The sequence below is a fragment of the Malaclemys terrapin genome, chromosome 4 (assembly GCF_027887155.1).
Source record: "Malaclemys terrapin pileata isolate rMalTer1 chromosome 4, rMalTer1.hap1, whole genome shotgun sequence".
Classification (NCBI taxonomy): domain Eukaryota; kingdom Metazoa; phylum Chordata; order Testudines; family Emydidae; genus Malaclemys; species Malaclemys terrapin.
Window position 1 is genome coordinate 33,204,227 of NC_071508.1, and position 21,437 is coordinate 33,225,663.

The following is a 21,437-nucleotide window of genomic DNA, read 5'->3' on the forward strand; positions in this document are numbered from 1 at the left end:
TACATATGGCTTAATCTGGGCCAATCACTCTTTTCTGCAGCATCTTCATCATCATGGCAGCACCAGGAAGCATGGCCAATGGAGTGCTTGTGTTCATGCCCCCAAACAACGCTGGCATCATCCACCAAGGCCAGGGAGTCTCTGGTGCCATTTCCCAGATTCCTGAGATGGTGCAATATGGGCCTCAGCAGTTCAGGGTCATGAACCCTGGGAACCAACCTCTTGGGTCAGTGTACCCCAGTAGTCCCGCTGAGCAGGTCGAGCAGCTGAAGAAAGTAGGGATGATGGAGAGATTCCTCAAAGCACAGCCCAAGACACTGGGGGTAAGTGTGATCTTTGCTCTCAGTCCATGAGAATGAGTCATTTCAATGCAGAAGGGCCTACACAGATGGCTGAATGACTGAGCATGAGCAAATTCCAGACTCCACCCTTTTCTTGTTTACTTTTACCAACAGCTTTATGGGAAGGATGCCAGGAAGCCAGTGCCATCAGGTGACTTGGCACCTCAGGGACCCAGGATAGGTCTGACCTCTTCTTGAGACTTTATTGCTTGAGACCCAGAGTTCCAGGGGTAGTGAATCATCCTACCTGCCCAAACAGGGAGAAATGAGGATTAATCAAGCAAAGAAGAAAAAGTGGGGGAAAGGATTATAAACCAGCTGTTTCTGTAACTAATGGAATGAAACAACCCCATACTGGGGAGGAGGGGATGGCTATTCAACTGTTATAAATCGGTGTAGCTCCATTGTGCTAATTCACACCAACCGAGGATCTGGTCTGAGAAGGAGCACTTCAAACCAAGGGTCCCTCTCCTAGTTACTGCAGTGCAGAGGTGATTCCATTCAGCCTTGAACTACTAGTGAAATCAATCAACTGCAACTTCTATCCATCAGTCTACATGGATAAGCCCATGATTGGTTGTTTACTTACAATTATATATATATAAATAAATGAGTTAATAGATTATTGGGTTTAAGGCCAGTAGGGACCACTGGGATCATTTAGTCTGACCTAGGCCAGAGAACATCTATGAATTAATTCCTGTTTGAATTCAAGCATATCTTTTAGAAAAGCGTCCAGTCTTTATTTAAAAATTGCTAGTGATGCAGAATTGACCACAACCCTTGGTAAGTTGCTCCAATGGTTAGTTACCTTCAGTGTTAAACATTTTCACCTTATTTCCAGTCCAAATTTATCTAGCTTCAACTTCCAGCAATTGGATTTGCTAGACCTTTGTCTGCTAGATTGAAAAGCCTGTTACTAAATTTTATTTCCCCAAAGAGGTGCTTATAAATTGTGACCAAATGAACACTTAACCTTTTTAGTAAAGATCACCAGAGTCCTGAGAAGGGTCCTGTTTGAATTATCTTGTTGCAACATTTGGGCGCATCTGGTTCAAAGATATGGTCCAAAATCTCTGCTGGAGTATATAATCCCAGTCCCATTCCTTTCAGTGGAGTTTTGTCTCCCATCAGGGAATTTGTCCAGAGGAGTAGGTAGTGATCCATGAGTTTATTGTATATAGTTGTCTGTAGGGTTCCAGTGTTGAAGCTGATCACAGTGTCCAGGAAATTGATGCTGGTGTGGGAGAGAGTTTAACAGACAGATGAAGGTTGTTGAAGTTGTGGTGGAAATCTATGAGGGAGTTTAAGTCGTTTGTCCAGAGGATGAAAATATCATCAATGTATCTCAGATATATCATTGGTTTCATGGTGCATTTGTCCAGAAATTCTTCTTCAAGATGGCCCATGAAAAGTTTACCATATTGGGGAGTCATCCTAATCCCCATGGATGTTGCTATGGTTTGGACAAAGTGTTGGTTGTTGAATGTAAAAATAATGTGGGTGAGGATTAAATGGATGAGTTTGGCAATGTGCTTCTAGTAGGTATCTGAGGATTGTCCATTGTCTTGTAAATATTTGAGTCAGGCAGCTTTGCTGTCACTGTGAGGGATGTTGGTGTATTGGGAGGTGTCATCCATAGTGGCAAGGGTGGTGTTCTAAAGAAGGTTGTTGATGTTGCGGAGGAAGTCGGTTGTATTCTGGAGGAAGCTGACCCTTTGTATGGTGAGTGGTTTGAGGGTGGTTTCTATGAGTCCCTATATTTCTTCAGTAAGAGTGCTGTGGCCAGATATGATATGTCTGCTTGGGTTCTATTGTTTGTGTATCTTGGGAAGTAGGTAGAAGTTCCCTGGGTTGGGTACGTGGGAGATGAGTTTGTAGAGATTCTCTTGGAGCTATTTGGTGAAGGATGAGGTGATATCCTTACATTCCTGGGTAAATTGTGGTGTGGGATCTTATTTGAGTTCATAGAAACATAGAATATCAGGGTTGGAAGGGACCTCAGGAGGTCATCTAGTCCAACCCCCTGCTCAAGGCAGGACCAATCCCAAGACAGATTTTTGCCCCAGATCCCTAAATGGCACCCTCAAAGATTGAGCTCCCAAACCTGGGTTTAGCAGACCAATGCTTAAACCACTGAACTATCCCTCCCCCTTCATAGTAGGTGGTGTCAGAAAGTTGTCAGTTGGCCTCATTAACGTAGTCATCATAGTTGAAGATTACAATGGCAACCCCTTTGTTTTTTGGTGGGATCACTCTCTGAATAGATTTCTGGGACTTTATGGTTGTCCTCCTGACAGTAGAGGGATTGTGGTGGATGTGAGGGCTGTTAAGGATTTCATAGTCAATTCTTTTTTGAAGCAATCAATGTAATCAACAAGAGTGTAGTTTTGTCTGTTCTGTGGTGTCCAGTCAGATGATTCTTTTTTTTTTTTTTTGATCGTCAATGGGGATGTAGTAATTATGAGTGGTGTTGTCATTGTGAAATAATTCTTTGAGGTGAAGTCTGCAGAAGAATTCTTCTAGTTCTCTACATGTTAGTATGGTATCAGGTTCTGTGGTGGGGAAGAAGTTCAGTCCCTTACAGAGTATAGATAATTCAGCTGCAGTTAGGGATAGTCTTGATAAAATGATGATATTCATCTATTGTGTATTGTCAGTATTGTGAGTACTGGTGCATTGGTTTCTCCTGGAGGTGGTATTCTGTGGGTTGTGGAGTAGTTGTAGTTGGTTCCACATTTTTTTTTTAATTTGGATGCCTGTCGTCAGATTTCTTTAACAGTTGTTTTGGATTTTTTGCATGATTTCCAGGTAACTTCCCTGGTGGGGTTTTTTTTTTCTTCTTCCAGTATGGGAGCATGTGACGATTTCTTGTTTGAGATGCTCCCTTCTGCAATATATGAGGTGCAATAAATGATTCCTTAGTTTTTCTGAAGTTCATCTGAAGAGCTGTTCAGCATGTTTGGAATTATATGTAGTGGCCAGAAGATTATGATGGTGAGACATCTGTGGATGATATTTTCTGTCTTGAATTTGCTCAGGAAGTAGATGTCACTCTTAAGTTTTGTTTCCTTTTTCTTCATGTTGTGGAGTTTCCACTTCAGACAGCAAATTTGATATCTTCCATTATTATATTCAGTATTGTAGCTGTGTTGGTCTCAGGATATTAGAGAGACAAGGTAGGTAAAATAATATCTTTTATTTATTGGACCAACTTCTGTTGGTGAGAGAGAAAAGCCTTCGAAGCTTACACAGATTTGATTCTCTGCTTCATTCTTTGTTGGTGATTCCTGTCACTGTTGAGGGGGTCATTAGGGGAACCACATTTTTTTCAGTGGGAAATGTAGTTTCCATAAAATCAAAATTTTCCATTGAGAAAATCAAAAACAAAATATTTTGTTTTGGGTTGGGACTTCCCAAATCAAAGTACTTCAGTTTGTCAAACTGAACTGAAATGTTTCCCCTCAGGTCAGTTTGACATTTAAACTGCATCCACCTGAGCTGCTACAAAGCCTCAAGTTGTAGTTCAGATGGTGGCCTCATTCCTCCTTATAGGACTGGTTCCCTGTTCAAAACTACACTGCGGTCTTCTCTTTTACTGAACCACTATGGTATCTCATGGGAGACCAATGATTCCACAAATGTAAATGTAGTCCAGCTAGGAAGTCTAGCCCATAGAAGAGAATGGGGGCCCAAGACACCCCAACTATAATTCCCCTAACGCAATGCACTGACTCAGGTAGACTCAATCCAGTGTTAACTAAGCCTAAATGAAATATTTTAAGTCAGTTTGACAAACTGAAACTAAATGTTTCAACATTTCCAAACTGAAATGTTTCAGATTTTGGATTTAAACAGCTGTCAAAAGACCAGAATTTCCCACAGGATGGAAATTCCAATTTCCGATCAGCTCTGCTCAGGACACTCCTTCACAAGATGGCAAGGAATTGGCTCCTTTTACTGCCCCATTCTCTTCCCACAGGCCATCCAGATCCTGATTGGGCTGATGCACATTGGCTTTGGGGGTGTGTCTGCAGTTTTCGTCGTATACCACTTTTACGTTTCCATCTCCGTTATTGGAGGGTACCCGTTCTGGGGAGGACTTTTTGTGAGTAGAATAAACAGAAGCATCTATGAAATGATGGCACGGTCACATGGATATATAATCATTGTCTATGATTAATGTTGTACCGATATATGAGGACTATAGTGATACACATAAGATAAACAGAGGGCAAGACGGACACTTCCAGGATCTTAATACACTTTCTAAACATGAGTGAACTAAACCTAATAAAACACTAGTGAGTTAGATATTATTTTCCCCATTTTACAGATGGGGAACCTGAGGCACCAAGGGGCTAACAGAGTCACCCAATGTAATACAGTTGAATTGTGGCAGCACTCAGTATAGAATCCAAATCTCAAGATTCTTCCCCATTTACTTCTGTGTATCAAGAGACAATGCAGACTGTAGCTATGGTCGTCGATAAGTAACAAATACCTAGTACCTCTTTACAAAAGAAACCCACAAAGGCAAAGAGGCAGCATGTGGTCAGCTCAGGAACCTGCAGCAGATGTCATTCGACTGGGATATAGTAGAATGTTAGTCCATTGAAACTGGCACTTAGTCTGCTGTCACACTTCCTGCTGTCACTTGGTAGATCATTGGCCCATCTAATGTGCTGACCCATTTCCTGCCATTGCTCAGCCTGTCCTGCAGCAAGCAGTGCCCCGGGCCAGGCTTCAAAAAACCTTCCCCATGTGCCACCTTAGTCCCCCAATAAAACCCTCCCACACACGCTTGAAAGACAGGTGCCTTCTACCAACTACCAGCCCTGAGTGCCACTCTCACAATCCCTGCTACCCCACCTTGCCTGTTCTACATGTCGGGTGTCCTGGCTTCTCATTTTGACAATCTGCTCACCCTGTTCACCAAAACTGTCTTGTTGGGCTGGTGTTAAGGGCCAAGCTGCTGTGAAGTCCCTGCCTTAGCCTCTCTGCTGGGCTGATGTTGGCGCTCAGGCGTCCGTAAAGTCATTGGCTCAGCACCTCTGCCTACTTGGCTGATGTCAAGGCCCAGGCCTTTGTGAGGTCACTGACTGAGCCCCTCTATCTTACTAGGCTGAGGTCAAGGCTTAGGTCCCCATCCCTTACTGAGTCCCCTGGCTGAACAAGGCCTTGTTAGGGTTTGTCTGCCTTGAATGGAGGGAGGGAAAAAACCTTGGTGGATCAGCAAAAAGGACAAATCTCCTGCCAGGTTCCAAACCAGGAAATGTTCAACTGTCAAGTGAAAATGGTGACTGATCCGCCACAGAAAACAGAGTGTGGAGGTTACAGCAGGGTGCACTGCAGGTCTGGATTAAGACATGTTAGCAAAGTTGGGAGTCTGGGGAGGACAGCACTGGAACAGCAGGGGATACTGCAGGTGAGGCTTGAGATGTGGAGATGCTCAGATACCATGGCAATCGAAGTACTATACAATCTGGTGACTTCCTGAGCTCTTCTCAGGATCATCCAGTCATTGCTCTCTTTATGGGGAGAAGAGCAAGTTCAGTTGTCAAAAAGGAGCAAGAACTCGGAAGGAGGAAAGAAGAGGAGGAGAATCTGGGGATTATGATACAGGTGCCACCTTAACTGGATTTAGATGAACCTGGATGGTAGCATTATTAGATGGAAACTACTCTCCAACACTTGGTATAATTATTATGACTGCCCCTGCTGAGGGAAGTGTGTCATTCTTTCCCTTTGCTTCCATCACATAGAGCCTGTCTCGGAGGAGTGATCATTATTGTAAGTGTGAAGTGTGAATGATGGTTTTCTCTTTCCTGGGCAGTTCGTCATTTCTGGATCCCTCTCGGTTGCAGCTGAGAATCATCGCAACACCTGTCTGGTGAGTTTCTAGATATTATGTCCTCCCCTTCCCTAATGTGGGGGACACTCAGAGTTTAGCTCTGCTTTGCCTAGGGCGTTATCCAGGAAGAGAGCTGCTGATGAGAGAGCAGAGAGCTTGTTCATCAAGAACACGGAGAAGGAATGTTGGAGAGGGAGAAGGTGGGGGAGGTAATATCGTATATCGGACCAACTTGTGCTGGAACACGTGTTGGAGAGGAAGACAGAAGAGACAAATAGGGAGCTGAAGGAGAAAAGGAGATATTTTAAACTGCTCCCTGCTGTCTGCCTCAGTATGTTTAGCAGCAGCTTGTGTCCCAACAACTACCTTCCATTTTTCTATTGACTAATAAACCTCAATTAAGAGCCCAATAGAAAGGAGTCCAATAGAAAGTAGAGCTGCAAACTGCTGCTGAAAAGGCAGCCAGGCTACCAGGGAACAACAGAAAGACAAAGGGCCCATGGAGTCTGCAAAAAAGGGGGGAATTTAGAAGAATTAAAGTAGCCAGAAATATATTCAAAATAGTGAAGAAAAGCGGACTTCCAGCGAGGCCCCTATGGAGCAAAGCACTGAGTATCTGTGAGACTTTAGGATGTGCTAAAAATTAAGCACGTGTTTAAGTGCTTTCCTGAATTGAGACCTACAGGCAGATCAAAAAATAGGGGAATAAATGAAAAATGTTGCAGAAATTTTTTCACCATTTCTCCCCACTCCAAAAAAATTCACGTCAATGAAATTTTGAAAATTTCATCCAGCTCTGCCTCTTACCTTTTACCTGCTATTTTCTTTTCTCTGCATAGTAGGCACTGTCTTTTCTAAGTGGAAAGACACATTGTATAATTCACCCCATGAGCCATATTCTGATAACAATGAGACACTCCCGGAAATATATTAGCTACCTATTGGTAGGCTTCGCAGGTGACTAAGGACTGCAATAGCCAACTGCTATGGTTTATTGCTGTGGTCCTGATAAGTGAACTTCCAAAGTGTCAAGGCTTGTGTCAGGGTTCCCTCCCCACTCTGAACTCTGGGGTACAGATGTGGGGACCCGCATGAAAGACCCCCTAAGCTTATTTCTACCAGCTTAGGTTAAAAACTTCCCCAAGGCACAAATCCTTTCCTTGTCCTTGGATGGTATTGCTGCCACCACCAAGTGATTTACACAAAAATTCAGGAAAAGGGTCACTTGGAGTCCCTATTCCCCAAAATATTCCCCCAAGCCCCTTCACCCTCTTTCCTGGGAAGTCTTGAGAATAAAATACTAACCAATTGGTTATAATGTGAGCACAGACCAAACCCCTTGGTTTTTAGGACACTGAAAATCAATCCGGTTCTTAAAAGAAGAATTTTATTAATAAAAAAAGTAAGAGAATCACACATCTGCAAAATCAGGATGGAAGGTAACTTTACAGGGTAAGTAAAAAGATTTAAAACACAGAGGATTCCCCTCTCACTCTGCTTCCCAGTTACAAAACAGGAATGAAATTACCTCTTAGTATAGGGAAAATTCACAAGCTAAAACAAAAGATAATCTAACGCATTTCCTTGCCCTTACTTACAATTTTTGTAATCTTTGATGGATCATTTCAGGTATGTTTTCAAGAGATGTTTTACCTGCCTGGTCTCTCTCTCCGTCCAGAGAGGGAACAAACAAAGAGAGCACAAACAAAGCCTCCCCTTACCCCAGATTTAAAAGTATCTTCTTTTCTTATTGGTCCTTTTGGTCAGGTGCCAACCAGGTTATTTGAGCTTCTTAACTCCTTACACATAAAGATTCAGTACAGTTACCCAGGAGGGATTTTATGCTACCCTTATCTGTATGTATATGACAGCTTGGTTTATATGAAGCCCTAAAATTCAGGCAGTTCTTTTGAACTCCCAAAATTACATAAACAATGAAATTGCATTTTTAAGTGAATTTAGTGTTTATAAGAGGTCCTATGACAGAAAAATCCAGCTCACTATTTACCCTGGAACATACACAGCATGTGTAAGTGACTGTTAAACCAGCCACATGGCTTAGAACTTGGAAACTTTCAACACTAGAAGGAAAAGTCTCTACTACTTGAGCTAGCAGATGGGGAGACTTAAATGACTGCAGCAGCAGCCTTATAAACCTTCCATGTGGCTCAGCTACTAGAGGCAGACAAGAACTCCACTCTGTCCTAGCATGGCTTGCATATGGACAGTGCAACATTAGTCCCAAACCACCTCACCAGTGCGCCTCACCCCAGGCCTGCTGGGACCAACTCCAAAGGTGAGCGTCCAAATCAGCTTTCCAACCCAGTCAGTTCTTGGCCTCTCTTCTACAGCCAAAAAGGGGGTCAGTTACTTCAGAGTGGAGGACGCTGTCCAAATTCTTGTAGATTCTTGTCCAAATAGGAACTGGACTGAGACGTCCAGCTACCTTCACGTAATCTGTGAAATGTCAGATGGGAGCAATTCTTTGTCACTAGTCTGGGTTGGAGCTGGTCACATGGAAGTGAAAGGCCCCAAATCCAGTTACAATTTCCCCAAGAAAAATCAGGGGTTTTGGTCATGAATGTTCTCGTATTTCCAGGGCGGGAGTTGGGCTTTTTTTTGCGGGGGGCGGGGGGGAGCTGAAGAAAAAATCCCCTTGGAGAAAGGCCAAGCTGTTATCATGGCATCTTCCCATTCTCAGTCCTATCTGAAGTACGGAGTTGTGGCAAGCTCAAAGCATAGGCTAGTGGTGCTGAACTGAGAACCAGTAGAGCTGAGTAGATTCCTCACTTTTCCAGTAACCTTCGGAAACTCCCTTCACCTCTCTCTGTTTCGCTATCCCTCTTGTGTGTTTAGATCATAAACTTTTTGGGGCAGGGACTTGATTGGAACCTCTAGCCATTATCATAATATGAGTCAGCCAGGCTTATCTAACTTTCCCAAAGAAGTGCAGGGTTTGCGTTGAGTGTAAAGGTTCAGGGCTAGTTCTTATATCTTTTTTCTATTACATTTTTATTACAATTTTTCAAAATATATATACAGAATAAAAAACTGATACATAAACTGCTCATAATATATTAACCAGTTGCTACCTAATCTTAGCTGTACTTGAAGCATATTATTATTATGTATATGTATATATATAATATGAATGGTTAAAATATAAATCAATTATTTGTATTCTACAATTTACAAACAAACAACATTTGTTTATCAAAATTCAATTAGTTAAAGCAAAATTATTAAATTAACCTAAAGAATAAAAGCAAAGTTCAGGAGGAGGGAGATAGAGATGGGGAGGGAATGAAATGGGTAAAGAGAAGGGGGAAGTAAGGGGAGCCCATAAGTTTAACAGGATCATTCAGACACTTCCAGGAGAGCATCCCATATCTCTGAGAATTTTTCTTGGGTATGTCTTTCCATGGTGGCCACGCTTATAATAGCTATGCTCCAGTCGTCAATTACACTTTTTGGACTTTCATGCTTGTAGTACTGGTCTTTGAGCAATTACTAGTGCTCTGCTTAGCCAAAATTTTTCAGATTTATTCAGCTTCCAGCTAACATCCATTAGGTTGAAAATTACATTTTTAGCTTGTAGCACAATTTTATCTGATAGAAAAAAAAGTAACTCTGCAATTAAGTTCTGCCCAAAATGTGGGAGCATTCCTAGAACACATAGGGGGGCTAGTTCTTATTTTAACCAAACCTGTTCTCTGCCAACACACAACCTGACCCTTTGCATATCTCTTTCAGGTGAGAGGCAGCCTGGGAATGAACATCACTAGTGCCATCTTCTCAGGCATTGGGATCATTCTCTTCCTAACGGAGCTGATTATTAATGCGTCAGATTACAGCCACGACTATGAGGTATATCTTTGGTTGGTAAATGGCCAGACTCTGCCTTAGAATCATAGAAATGTAAGGCTGGAAGGGACCTCAAGAGGTCATCCAGTCCATCCCCCTCCACAGAAGCAGGTTAAGTCTACCTGGAGCATCCCTAACAGGTGTATTTAAAATACCAGGTGCCTGGAATTGTCCCAGGCCTTTGACCTCAGGGTAGAAACTATCCATGCGTTCAGCTCCAGACTTTCTGATTTGGTTCTGCTTGATAAAGCCAGTGTCAAAACTCCTGTCAATGTCAAATATCAGGCAGGGACCAGTTTTTCTTCTGTTTTGTACAACACCTAGCATAATAGGGACCTGGTCCATGACTGGAGTTTCCAGCTGCTATCAACATACAAATTAATAATAACTCCTATTGATTTCAGCAGGCGTAGAGTTGGACTCCAATGTCTGTTTTATTTTATTTAATCCCACTTTGCACAGATGGGGACACTGAGGCACAGGGGAGTGAAGCTATTTGTCCAAAGTCACAGGCAAGCTAGTGGCAGAGTTTGGAACCAAATCCAGCTCTTCTGATTTGTAGTCCAATATTTGATCCGCTAGACCACATGGCCTCCCATGGATCCAGGCTCTATGATCCTCCATCTTGACAAATGGCTGCATCTCAGGGGCGGAGCTCCCTGCAGACCCAGGAGAAAACAGAATCCTATGATCTCCTGACGGTGGTGGGGCTCCATGCATCACAATTACCGGGGCTGCTGAGTAGTTTGAATGAGGAGGAGAATTCTGTGTGCCTGGGAAGAGAGAAGAACCGGGACTGCATTTCTTCATTCCCAGAATTGGATTCCCCAGTGCGTTCCCTCACGGCAGCCCTGTGCAGTGTGTTACCTCTAGCAGTCAAGAGTAATTAGCATCATCTGTGGTTTTGTGCTCCCCAGGGTGCTGCAAAGGGGATCATGGTCATGCTGTTCTTGATGACCATCCTGGAGTTCTCCATCGCTGTCTCAATCTCATACTTTGCGTGCCAAGCCATCTGCTATACCCCCAACACCGTGAGTCTTTCAGCTCTCAAACGGGACGTGAGTCAGAGCATGTGGTGAAAGGAAGGAAAGATGTTTGCCTGAATGAAGGGCCCTTTCTGATCATAGAATATCAGGGTTGGAAGGGACCTCAGGAGGTCATCTAGTCCAACCCCCTGCTCAAAGCAGGACCAATCCCCAACTAAATCAGATAGGATGAGTGTCCCTGGCGAAGGGCCTGAATGTGTATGAGGGAGGCAGTGATGGAGGAAATGACAGGCCCTGATTTAGTCCTGGTTGAAAATTTTGTCAAATCATTTTTTGGATGGGAAATAGGGGTTTTGACTACATGAGAATTTTAGCAGAAAACACCTGCTTTCTCCAGAAAATATTGCTATTTTGCCAAAACACTGATCACTTGAAAACTAGGGCAGTCAAATGATTAAAAAATTAATGGTGATTAAAAAAATTAATGGCAATTAATCGCATTGTTAAACAATAACAGAATACCATTTATTTAATTTTTTTTATGTTTTCCACATTTTCAAATATATTGATTTCAGTTACAACAGAGAATACAAAGTTTACAGTGCTCACTTTATATTTATTTTTATTACAAATATTTGCACTGTAAAAAAGAAATAAGAAATTGTATTTCAATTCACTTAATGCTAGTACTGTAGTGAAATCTTTTTATCATGAAAGTTGAACTTACAAATGTAGAATGATGTACATACAAAATAACTGCACTCAAAAATAAAACAATGTCAAACTTTAGAGCCTACAAGTCCACTCAGTCCTACTTCTTGCTCAGCCAATCGCTTGGACAAACAAGTTTGTGTACATTTGCGAGAGATAATGCTGCCCGCTTCTTGTTTACAATGTCACCTGAAAGTGAGAACAGGTGTTCATATGGCACGATTGTAGCTGGCGTCACAAGATTGGGCAACAAAATGACAGATGAAATTTAATGTGGATAAATGTAAAGTAATGCACATTGGAAAAAATAACTCCAACTGATGCATACAATATGATGGGGGCCAGGGCCAGCGGTAATTCGGCGGACGGTCCCTCACTCCTGCTCGGAGCGAAGGATCTCCCGCCGAATTGCTGCCGCAGATCGCGATCGTGGCTTTTTTGTTTGTTTGTTTGTTTTTTGTTTGCTTGTTTGGCTGCTTGGGGCGGCCAAAACCTTGGAGCCGGCCCTGATGGGGGCTAATTTAACTACAACAAATCAGGAAAAAGATCTTGGAGTCATCGTGGATAGTTCTCTGAAGATGTACACGCAGTGTGCAGAGGCGGTCAAAAAAGCAAACAGGATGTTAGGAATCATTTAAAAAGGGGATAGAGAATAAGACGGAGAATATATTATTGCCCTTATATAAATCGATGGTACGCCCACATCTTATATAAATCGATGGTACGCCCACTGCGTACAGATGTGGTCTTCTCATTTCAAAAAAGATATACTGGCACTAGAAAAGATTCAGAGAAGGGCAACTAAAATGATTAGGGGTTTGGAGAGGGTCCCATATGAGGAGAAATTAAAGAGGCTAGGACTTTTCAGCTTGGAAAAGAGGAGACTAAGGAGGGATATGATAGAGGTATATAAAATTATGAGTGAGGTGGAGAAAATAGATAAGGAAAAGTTATTTACTTATTCCCATAATACAAGAACTAGGGGTCACCAAATGAAATTAATAGGCAGCAGGTTTAAAACAAATAGAAGGAAGTTCTTCACACAGCGCACAGTCAACTTGTGGAACTCCTTACCTGAAGAGGTTGTGAAGGCTAGGACTATAACAGCGTTTAAAAGAGAACTGGATAAATTCATGGAGGTTAAATCCATTGATGGCTATTAGCCACGATGGGTAAGAAATGGTGTCCCTAGACTCTGTTTGTCAGAGGGTGAAGATGGATGGCAGGAGAGAAATCACTTAATCATTACCTGTTAGGTTCACTCCCTCTGGGGCACCTGGCATTGGCCACTGTCAGCAGAGGGGATACTGGGCTAGATGGACCTTTGGTCTGACCCAGTTCGGCCGTTCTTATGTTCTTATGTAGGATATTTACATGCCAGATGCACTAAAGATTCATATGTCCCTTCATGCTTTGACCACCATTGCATAGGACATGCATCCCTGCTGAGAACAGGTTCTACTTGATAATTATCCAAAGCCGTGCACACTGACGCATGTTCATTTTCATCATCTGAGTCAGATGCCACTAGCAGAAGGTTGATTTTCTTTTTTGGTTGTTTGGGTTCTGTAGTTTCTGCATTGGAGTGTTGCTCTTTTAAGACTTCTGAAAGCATGCTCCACACCTCATCCTTCTCAGATTTTGGAAGGCACTTCAGATCCTTCTTTGTGTTTTGTCAAATCTGCAGTAAAAGTGTTTTGAAAATGAACAACGTGCTGGGTCATCATCCAAGACTGCTATAACATGAAATATATGGCAGAATGCAGGTAAAACACAGAGCAGGAGACATACAATTCTCCCCCAAGGAGTTCAGTCACAAATTTAATTAACGCATTCTTTTTTTAACAAGCCTTATCAGCATGGAAGCATGTCCTCTGGAATGGTGGCCGAGTCATGAAGGGGGTTATGAATGTTTAGCACATCTGGTACGTAAATATCTTCCGACACCAGCTACAACAATGCCATGCGAACGCCTGTTCTCACTTTCAGGTGACATTGTAAATAAGAAGCAGGTAGCATTATCTCCCATAAATGTAAACAAACTTGTTTGTCTTAGAATTTGGCTGAACAAGGAGGAGGACTGAGTGGACTTGTAGGCTCTAAAGTTTTACATTGTTTTGTTTTTGAGTGCAGTTACGTAGCAAAAAAAAATCTATACTTGTAATTTTTCACTTTCACAATAGAGATTGCACTACATCCTTATATAAGGTGAACTGAAAAATACAATTTCTTTTATCATTTTTACAGTACAAATATTTGTAATAAAAATAATAATATAAAATGAGCACTGTACACTTTGTATTCTGTGTTATAATTGAAATAGATATATTTGAAAATGTAGAAAAATATCCATAAATATTTAATACATTTCAATTGGTATTCTATTATTGTTTAAAAGTGCGATTAAAACCACAATTAATCAGGATCAGTTTTTTTAATTGTGATTAATTTTTTTGAGTTAATCACATGAGTTAACTACTATTAATTGACATCCCAACTGAAAACCAAACTATTTAGACTCAAAGTGGAACTCTGGTGCCCAGTGGCAGTTGTAGTTCATTTTCCATTATGGGCCGTGTCTTGCAGCATTTATATCTCCCATGATGCACTATGGACAGGGACCTTTGTGACACATCCCCTCCCCTCACCAAGGGGAAAGTGATAAATCATGGGAGATATAGTCCTGCCAGTGACCACAGCTCATACAGGACAATGAAAGTATAAGGCACCCAAACTACAACTCCCATGAGGCACTGTGGTTCCATGTTGAATCAAAATATTTTGGTGGTTGATAGATTTTTGTTGACATTTTTGGCAGAGGAAATAACCCTATTTTCTGGCCCTTTTTATCCTGATTCCTAACCAGGCTGCTGGCACCACGGTCCAAGTTACTGAATCATTTTTTATGGGAGAGGGGAGTAATCCCAGTTTTCACTGCCACCACATTGACCTTCATTGTCAGTGTTTTAATTTCTGTGGGGCTGCATTTCATCTCCCCGTGCCAGGTAGCAGGGGGGGTGAAGGGGGAACAACAGAAAACTGTAACTGGGACAGAACCTGAACTGCAATCCCATCATTTTGTGCCACTGAGAGTCACTGGGTCTCTCCAGCAGAGAATTCCATCGGCATGGAATCCCCACCTGTCACAGCCAGCTCTTACTCCCTTGGTGTAGGGCATGTATTGAGGCATGGACGGAGTCCCTTGTTCTTCAACAGTACCTGACAGGTGGACAACTCCTTTGGAGTCATTACCAGTCTTTGTTTTAGAGCAGCTGTTGGGGTTAGCACAGAGCCAACCATGGAGTCATGATGCCACAAACTGCTCATGATGCTGCAAACTCCCCTCCCAAAAGCTACAGCTGTGGACATTCCCTCCAGGGACAATGTTTCTAGCCAGACAGGAAAATAAATGAATCCAGGCAACAGGAAACACCTTGTTTGGAATACAACTCACTGCTGTGAGGCTGATGTGACTCTGACTTTCCCAAAGGCTGGCTGGCTGACTTCCATGCAGCAGTTCTCCTGGCCCTTCCTCTGAGCATCTTTGAAGAGTGAAGGGGGTAGCTGAGATGAGGTTAACCCATGGTTGACCTGGGAGTAGCAAGGCTCACACACTGATAAACTAACATTTTCTCAAACTGTGATGAAAACTGTGTTAAGTTTTTATGAAAAAAAAAAAACCATCTGTTTTTGTCTAAATTTTCCAGACATTTTATATTTGTTTCGGCAGAAATTCAAATACCAAAATATTTTCACAAAACCCAAAAGATTTCAATGTAGAAATGCTGTTGTGGTGCCTAATGGGGGTTGTAGTTTGAATGCCTCATGTTGCCATTCTCCTTTGTAGGCCAGGCTCCTTAGTCTGACTACAACTCGCAATGTTGTCCCCCTCTTAGTGAGGGGAGTTGTTGCATCCTGAGAGTCCCTGGCCATGTTACATCGTGGGAAATGTAGTCTAGCCAGTGAGCCTGATCCATAGCAAAGTATGGGGACATCAGGCAAACAAACTACATCTCCCATGAGACACTGCAGCCTCTCCAAATTGAAAGCCTTAAGTTTTAGGACAGTCACTTTTGGGATGAAAATTTTAATTTTTCCCAGGAAACTGGATACTTTTCATGAAACAATTCATTGAGTTAAACATAAAAGTTTAGAGTTTGGGAGTTTATTTGGTTTTCTTTTTCTTTGAAAATCAGCTTGTTGACAGGAAATTTTCAAGCAGCCCTAGTAAGGAGCACAGAGGGATGCTCTGTGGCATAGTGAGACCTACCACATTAACCTTTTAAGTGCCCCACACAAACCTGCTGCAGTCAGGACCCAAGAGAACTTCTAGTTTCCATATCCAAAATGTCATCAACTATATCAAGAGACCAGGGTCATGTTCTGTGACACCGTGGACTCATGCCCCTCCACAGGGAAAATCCTACTGATAGCGAGTAGGGTGTTGACAGTGATGATGGCACAGATTCATCCCTGGTGTAATTCCAGTCACAGCAGGAGTGTTACACAAGGGACGCTCCTGCCCCAGTTATAAGAACTAGAGGGATGAGGAAGATGGTGGTGGTAGTGCTGAAAAATGTGTTGATGAAAGGGAGTGGAAGACTGAGGAAGGTGATGGGGATGAGCATGGCGGACTCAGAGAAGTGATGGTGACAAAGAATGTGAGGAAGATACTGGAGCAAGAATGGAGAGGTGAGGAAGGTGATGGTTGTGAGGGTGTGAGGGCTGATCTCTTTTGTTTTGCAGGCAATGTTCATGCAATATGCTGCCAATGCAAATTTTGGGATTCCTTCTGCACCAATGGCCTCTCCACCACCTTACACCAATGTGGCTTATGACCCCAAAGAAGAGATCGCGCAAGGGGCCTCATAAAGAACTCCTATGAGAGATGGCTCCAGCAGCAGCTCCTCTGAGATGTAAAGCTCAACCCCATCCTACATGATAGATCTCAATCCATTTCCTGAGTGCAGTTCTAGAACCCAGCTCCGTCACTCATCACAGAGAGAACTCGTTTCAATCAGCTTCTCCCTGGCTCCGCACCATTCATTGAATTCACATTACGCAATAAAATAAGGTGATAACTCACCAGCACTATCCAGCCCCCAGAGACTTTGGCCCTGAATGTTTCCCCTGGCCACTTCTTCAATAAATCTTCAAAATGGATCCTGAGTGGATTGTTTTAAAGCCTTTGTTCACAGATGCATGTGGCATGTGTGTGCATCTAGCACGTGTGCATATAGCATGTGTGCCTGTGTGTACATGTAGCATATAGATGTGGGGTGTGTGGGTAGGCGGGTGTTTGAGTGTGAATGTGGTGTGTGCATATCCAAGTGTAACTCTCACCATATACATGTGGAGCAAACGGTCTCCCTTCATCCGTATCAGACATCACAAAAGCTACTATTACAATTGGCACTAATTTGCTTGGGTCAGGCCCCAACTCCTTTTACACACTTTCTTCCTTTGGAATCTGGCAGAGGCACTAAGATATAGGGCAGGAGGCAGGGGACACAGGCCTCATGGGCATTCCCCTTCTCTCCCAGCCAGAGCTGGAGAATGGCAGAGCTGTGTCTAGCTAGAAGGGGAATAACCCCAAACACAGGTGCATGTAGGTGCTGTCTGCAAAGGGTTTCTTTGAAAAGAAGAAAAGGTAAAGGGGTGACTTGATCAGTCTATAAGTACCTACAGGGAAAAGAGAAATCTGATAATTCCTGGCTCTTCAGGTCTAACAAGATCCAGTGGCTGGAAGTTGAAGCTAGATAAAGTCAGACTAGAAATAAGGCACAATTTTTAACAGGGAGAGTAATTAAACATTGGAGCAGATTACCAAGGGCTGTGGTGTCTTCTTCCTCACTGGAAATTTTTAAATCAAGACTGGGTATTTCTCTTCAAGATCTGCTCTAGTTCAACCAGGAATTAATTCAGGGTAGTTCTATGGCCCGTGTTATAGTGGAGGTCAGACTAGATGATAACTGTGGTCCCTTCTGGCTTTGGAATCTATGAATATGGAGAGGAACTCTATTAGATAAGCAGATAGGGCCAGATTCTCAGCTGGGATAAATCCCCATTGACCTGAACAGGGTCTGGGCACCCCCACAAGTTTTTCCCATGGTGCGCACTGTCAATTCCCGTGGGGCCATCCCGGCTGCAGCTGCTGGCCCCAGCATGTCGGCTGCCTAGTCCACACCATGTCCAGCCCCCACCTTCTCGCACAGCCTGCACAGATGCAGTGTCACTCCCCATCTCTGGGAGGGGACATAGGCTTTTGGAAGTGGGGCAAGACTGGGCAGGTCCCTGGTGATGAACTGTGGTGCAGGAGCTGGCCCTACACCTGCTACAAAGAGTAGTGGCATGCACTCAGTCAATTCTGGCTCCACCACCCCCTTGTCATGACAGAGGGTCAGATTGGTAAACCTGAACTGGCAGTGAGGTGGTCAGCGCTGGTGCTCCTCACTGCTGCCAATGGTGTATAATATGCGTACAGCTGTAGGCACTACTGAATAGGACTATATCGATTTACACCAGCTGGAGATCTGGCCTGTCCATGATCTAAGCTTTGCCCCCTTTCTGGGTTTTTAGCATTCCGTCTTTAATCCCTCATATGAAATCTGAGAAATAGCATAATATATCAGAGCATTTTTGTAGACAGGTCTGTATACAACCCTGTACAGTACTATGTATTGTATACAGCAATGTACAGTTCAGTATATAATAAAGACTACATATGCAAAATATAATTTTACTGTATTTTTAATAACATAACAGAGAGCTGGAAGAATGAAAGAATAAAAAATGAAAACAGTACAGTACAATACAGTACTGTAAACCTGAACAGTCACTAGTCATTCTGGATATTCTTGCTAGTCTTGTACTGTACACACTCCAATTATTAGTCTTCCTCTTCCCCTGACAACACTATAATTGAGTCGTCAGGGCTTGATGTCGCTCCAGGAGACGATGGGCCAGGCTTGGGTGATGGAGAGCGAGTCGTAGACGAAGTGGTTGGCTCTGGTTCAGCTTGAGAAGTTGATTGTGTAGGCTCTGCTGCTGGTGGTTGTTTTTTCTTTAAAAACATGGTGATTGGCAACTGTCGCTGTTGTCTCTTGAGCTCCTCAAACATTTCTTGGTACGGTCTCAAATCATCCGTAATGCTATATGTGATTTTGAGGCTTTGTTCCATAGAAGGATCATATTCAGAAATTGAATCATTCAAGTGTTTCGCTGCTTGGAACACTTCATTGGAAAATTTATGAAGATTCCAAGTTGCTGGCTCTTCCTGTTCATCATCATCTTAATCTTCTGTAGATGATTTTATCAGTTCCTCTAACTCTTCGTTAGTCAATGTTTCTCTATGGCCCTCAATTAATTCCTCAATTTCTTCCTTGAGGATGTCGATGAAGCCATCACCACCCACTTGCCTGGCCACCTGAACAATGAGTTTCACTTCTTTGTCAGTGGTTGGGAAACCCTTAAAATCATTCACACAGTCTTCCCATAGGTTTTGCCAACATGCATTGACGGTTTCAGGCTTGATTGCATCCATTGCCTGTTTAATATAAGTAATGCAATCAGCAATGTTGAAGGACTTCCAACACTCCATCACATTAACATTGGGATCAGCATCCATAGCGGTAAGGCTCCGTGAGAATGTAAGCCTCATGTACGTGGCCTTGAAACAGCTAATGATGCCTTGGTCGAGAGGTTGGAGGATGGAGGTGGTATTGGGGGGGAGAAAGATGACTTCAACATTGTTATGTGCAAACCAGAGTGCCGCAGGGTGGCCAGAAGCATTGTCTACGATCAGCAACACTTTAAAATCAAGTCCTTTCTCTTCAAGGTACTGCTTGACCTCCAGAATGAAACACTTGTGGACCCAATCCAGAAATAATGCTGCCGTCACCCAAGCCTTTTTATTTGATTGCCAGAACTCTGGCAGGAGATTTTTGTTCTTGCCTTTTAGGGCACGGGGATTTTCAGCCCTGTAGAGCAAGCCTGGCTTTATTAAATGCCCAGCCACATTGCCACAAAGCAATACAGTCACACGGTCTTTAGCTGCTTTGAAGCCAGGAGCTTGTCTTTCTGATTTCGAAATGTAAGTGCGGGTGGGCATTTTTTTCCAGAAGAGCCCAGTCTCATCAGCATTAAAAACTTGTTCTGGAAGATAGCCCCTTTCCTCTATGATTTTCTTTAATTGTTCGGGGTAGGCTTTTGCTGCCTCCTCATTGGCAGATGCAGCTTCACCAGTAGTCTGCACGTTTTTGAGGTTGAAGTGGTTCCTAAAACTGTTAAGCCAACCTTGGCTGGCTTTGAATTCCTTCTTATCAGAAGGCTGTCCCTCTTCGGCGGGAGGTTTGAACAACGCATAGATGCTAAGAGCCTTTTCTTGAAACATGTTGCCATTGATAGGCACACGTTTACGGTTCATGTCTTCCAGCCATAAGTTTAATGCCTTTTCAGTCTTCACTAAAGTCTTATCATGCACTTGGCTTGTCACCTTAGCAGTTACTGGAGCACTTGATGCCACGGCCTGACGAATTTCTCTCCCTCAAATCTTGATGGCACGGATGCCAGATTCGTTGCAGCCGTATTTATGCGCCACGTTGGTACTGGACATACCGTCTCTCAATAAGTCCAACACAGCCAGTTTTTCCTCCAGCATTGGAACAGATCGCTGTTTCTTCGGTTGAGCACCAGATGAAGTAGGTGGCTTGCGTTTAGGGGCCATGTTATATGAAAAATACGTACTGTATCTTTAAACAGTACAGGTACAGTAGAATCTCACTCAGCACAGCGAGATGCACACAGTATGAGAGGCACAGGGGGACTGAGTACTGTAGTGGGAACAGCAGATTTGCTTCTCCCATCTCACACTCACTCCGGGGCATACGCACTATTTAAAGTTTTCAGAGTAGCAGCCGTGTTAGTCTGTATCGCAAAAAGAACAGGAGTACTTGTGGCACCTAGTAAATTTGTTAGTCTCTAAGGTGCCACAAGTACTCCTGTTCTTTTTGCACTATTTAAACTGTTTTGTTGTTTTTTTTGCCAACCCTCCAGGGTTATTATAGGGGAGAACCTTATCACAGGCCTAAAGATATGCTGTTGCTGCCAAGTCCCCCCCAAAAAATATTTTAGTGGGAACAGCAGATTCGCGTCTCACGCTGGTGGAATTGCCTGCACTTTTTTTTTCCCCCCGACCACATAAAGCTGAAATCGCGCATGTTAAATACATGAAAGATGCGACAGATCTGTAGTATTGTAATGATCCAGCTGCTTTTTAGTGGCTTAGACATTTTGTATGGTAAATTCTCTCCTCTCTGATCTGTACTTTAATGTCTTCAGCCTACATGTACTATACATTTTTCTTTCAACCAGCTTTAGGGACAACTGAGGGTGTGAGGCAGTTATCTAACGTAGCTGTGAACCTCAATGGCCTAGATACAGCAGCTAATTCTAGCCATTAGTACATGTTTTGTATGTCTGGATTACTGTGTAGTTTTCACTAGAGGTGAGCAAAATTTTTCAGCCACAGCTTTTTTCACCCAAAAAACATGCAGATTCGGGTTATCAAAACATTTTACAAATTTGTGTTGAATTTGCTAAATTGTTTTGATTGGGAGAAAAAAAAGTTTAAATGTTTTGTTTCAACATTTTCAAAATGAAAAGTTTTGACTTCAATTTAAA

General features: G+C 42.9%; 1 protein-coding gene across 1 annotated transcript; it reads left to right on the forward strand.

Moving 5' to 3' along the window:
- The first annotated feature begins 53 nt into the window (after positions 1-53).
- LOC128835460 (membrane-spanning 4-domains subfamily A member 15-like) lies at positions 54-16,628 on the forward strand. Its single transcript, XM_054024966.1, has 6 exons — positions 54-323; positions 4,324-4,449; positions 6,178-6,234; positions 9,949-10,062; positions 10,977-11,090; positions 16,503-16,628. Exons 1-6 carry the CDS (start codon positions 54-56, stop codon positions 16,626-16,628), a joined length of 807 nt encoding a protein of 268 aa, XP_053880941.1.
- Positions 16,629-21,437: the final 4,809 nt, after the last annotated feature.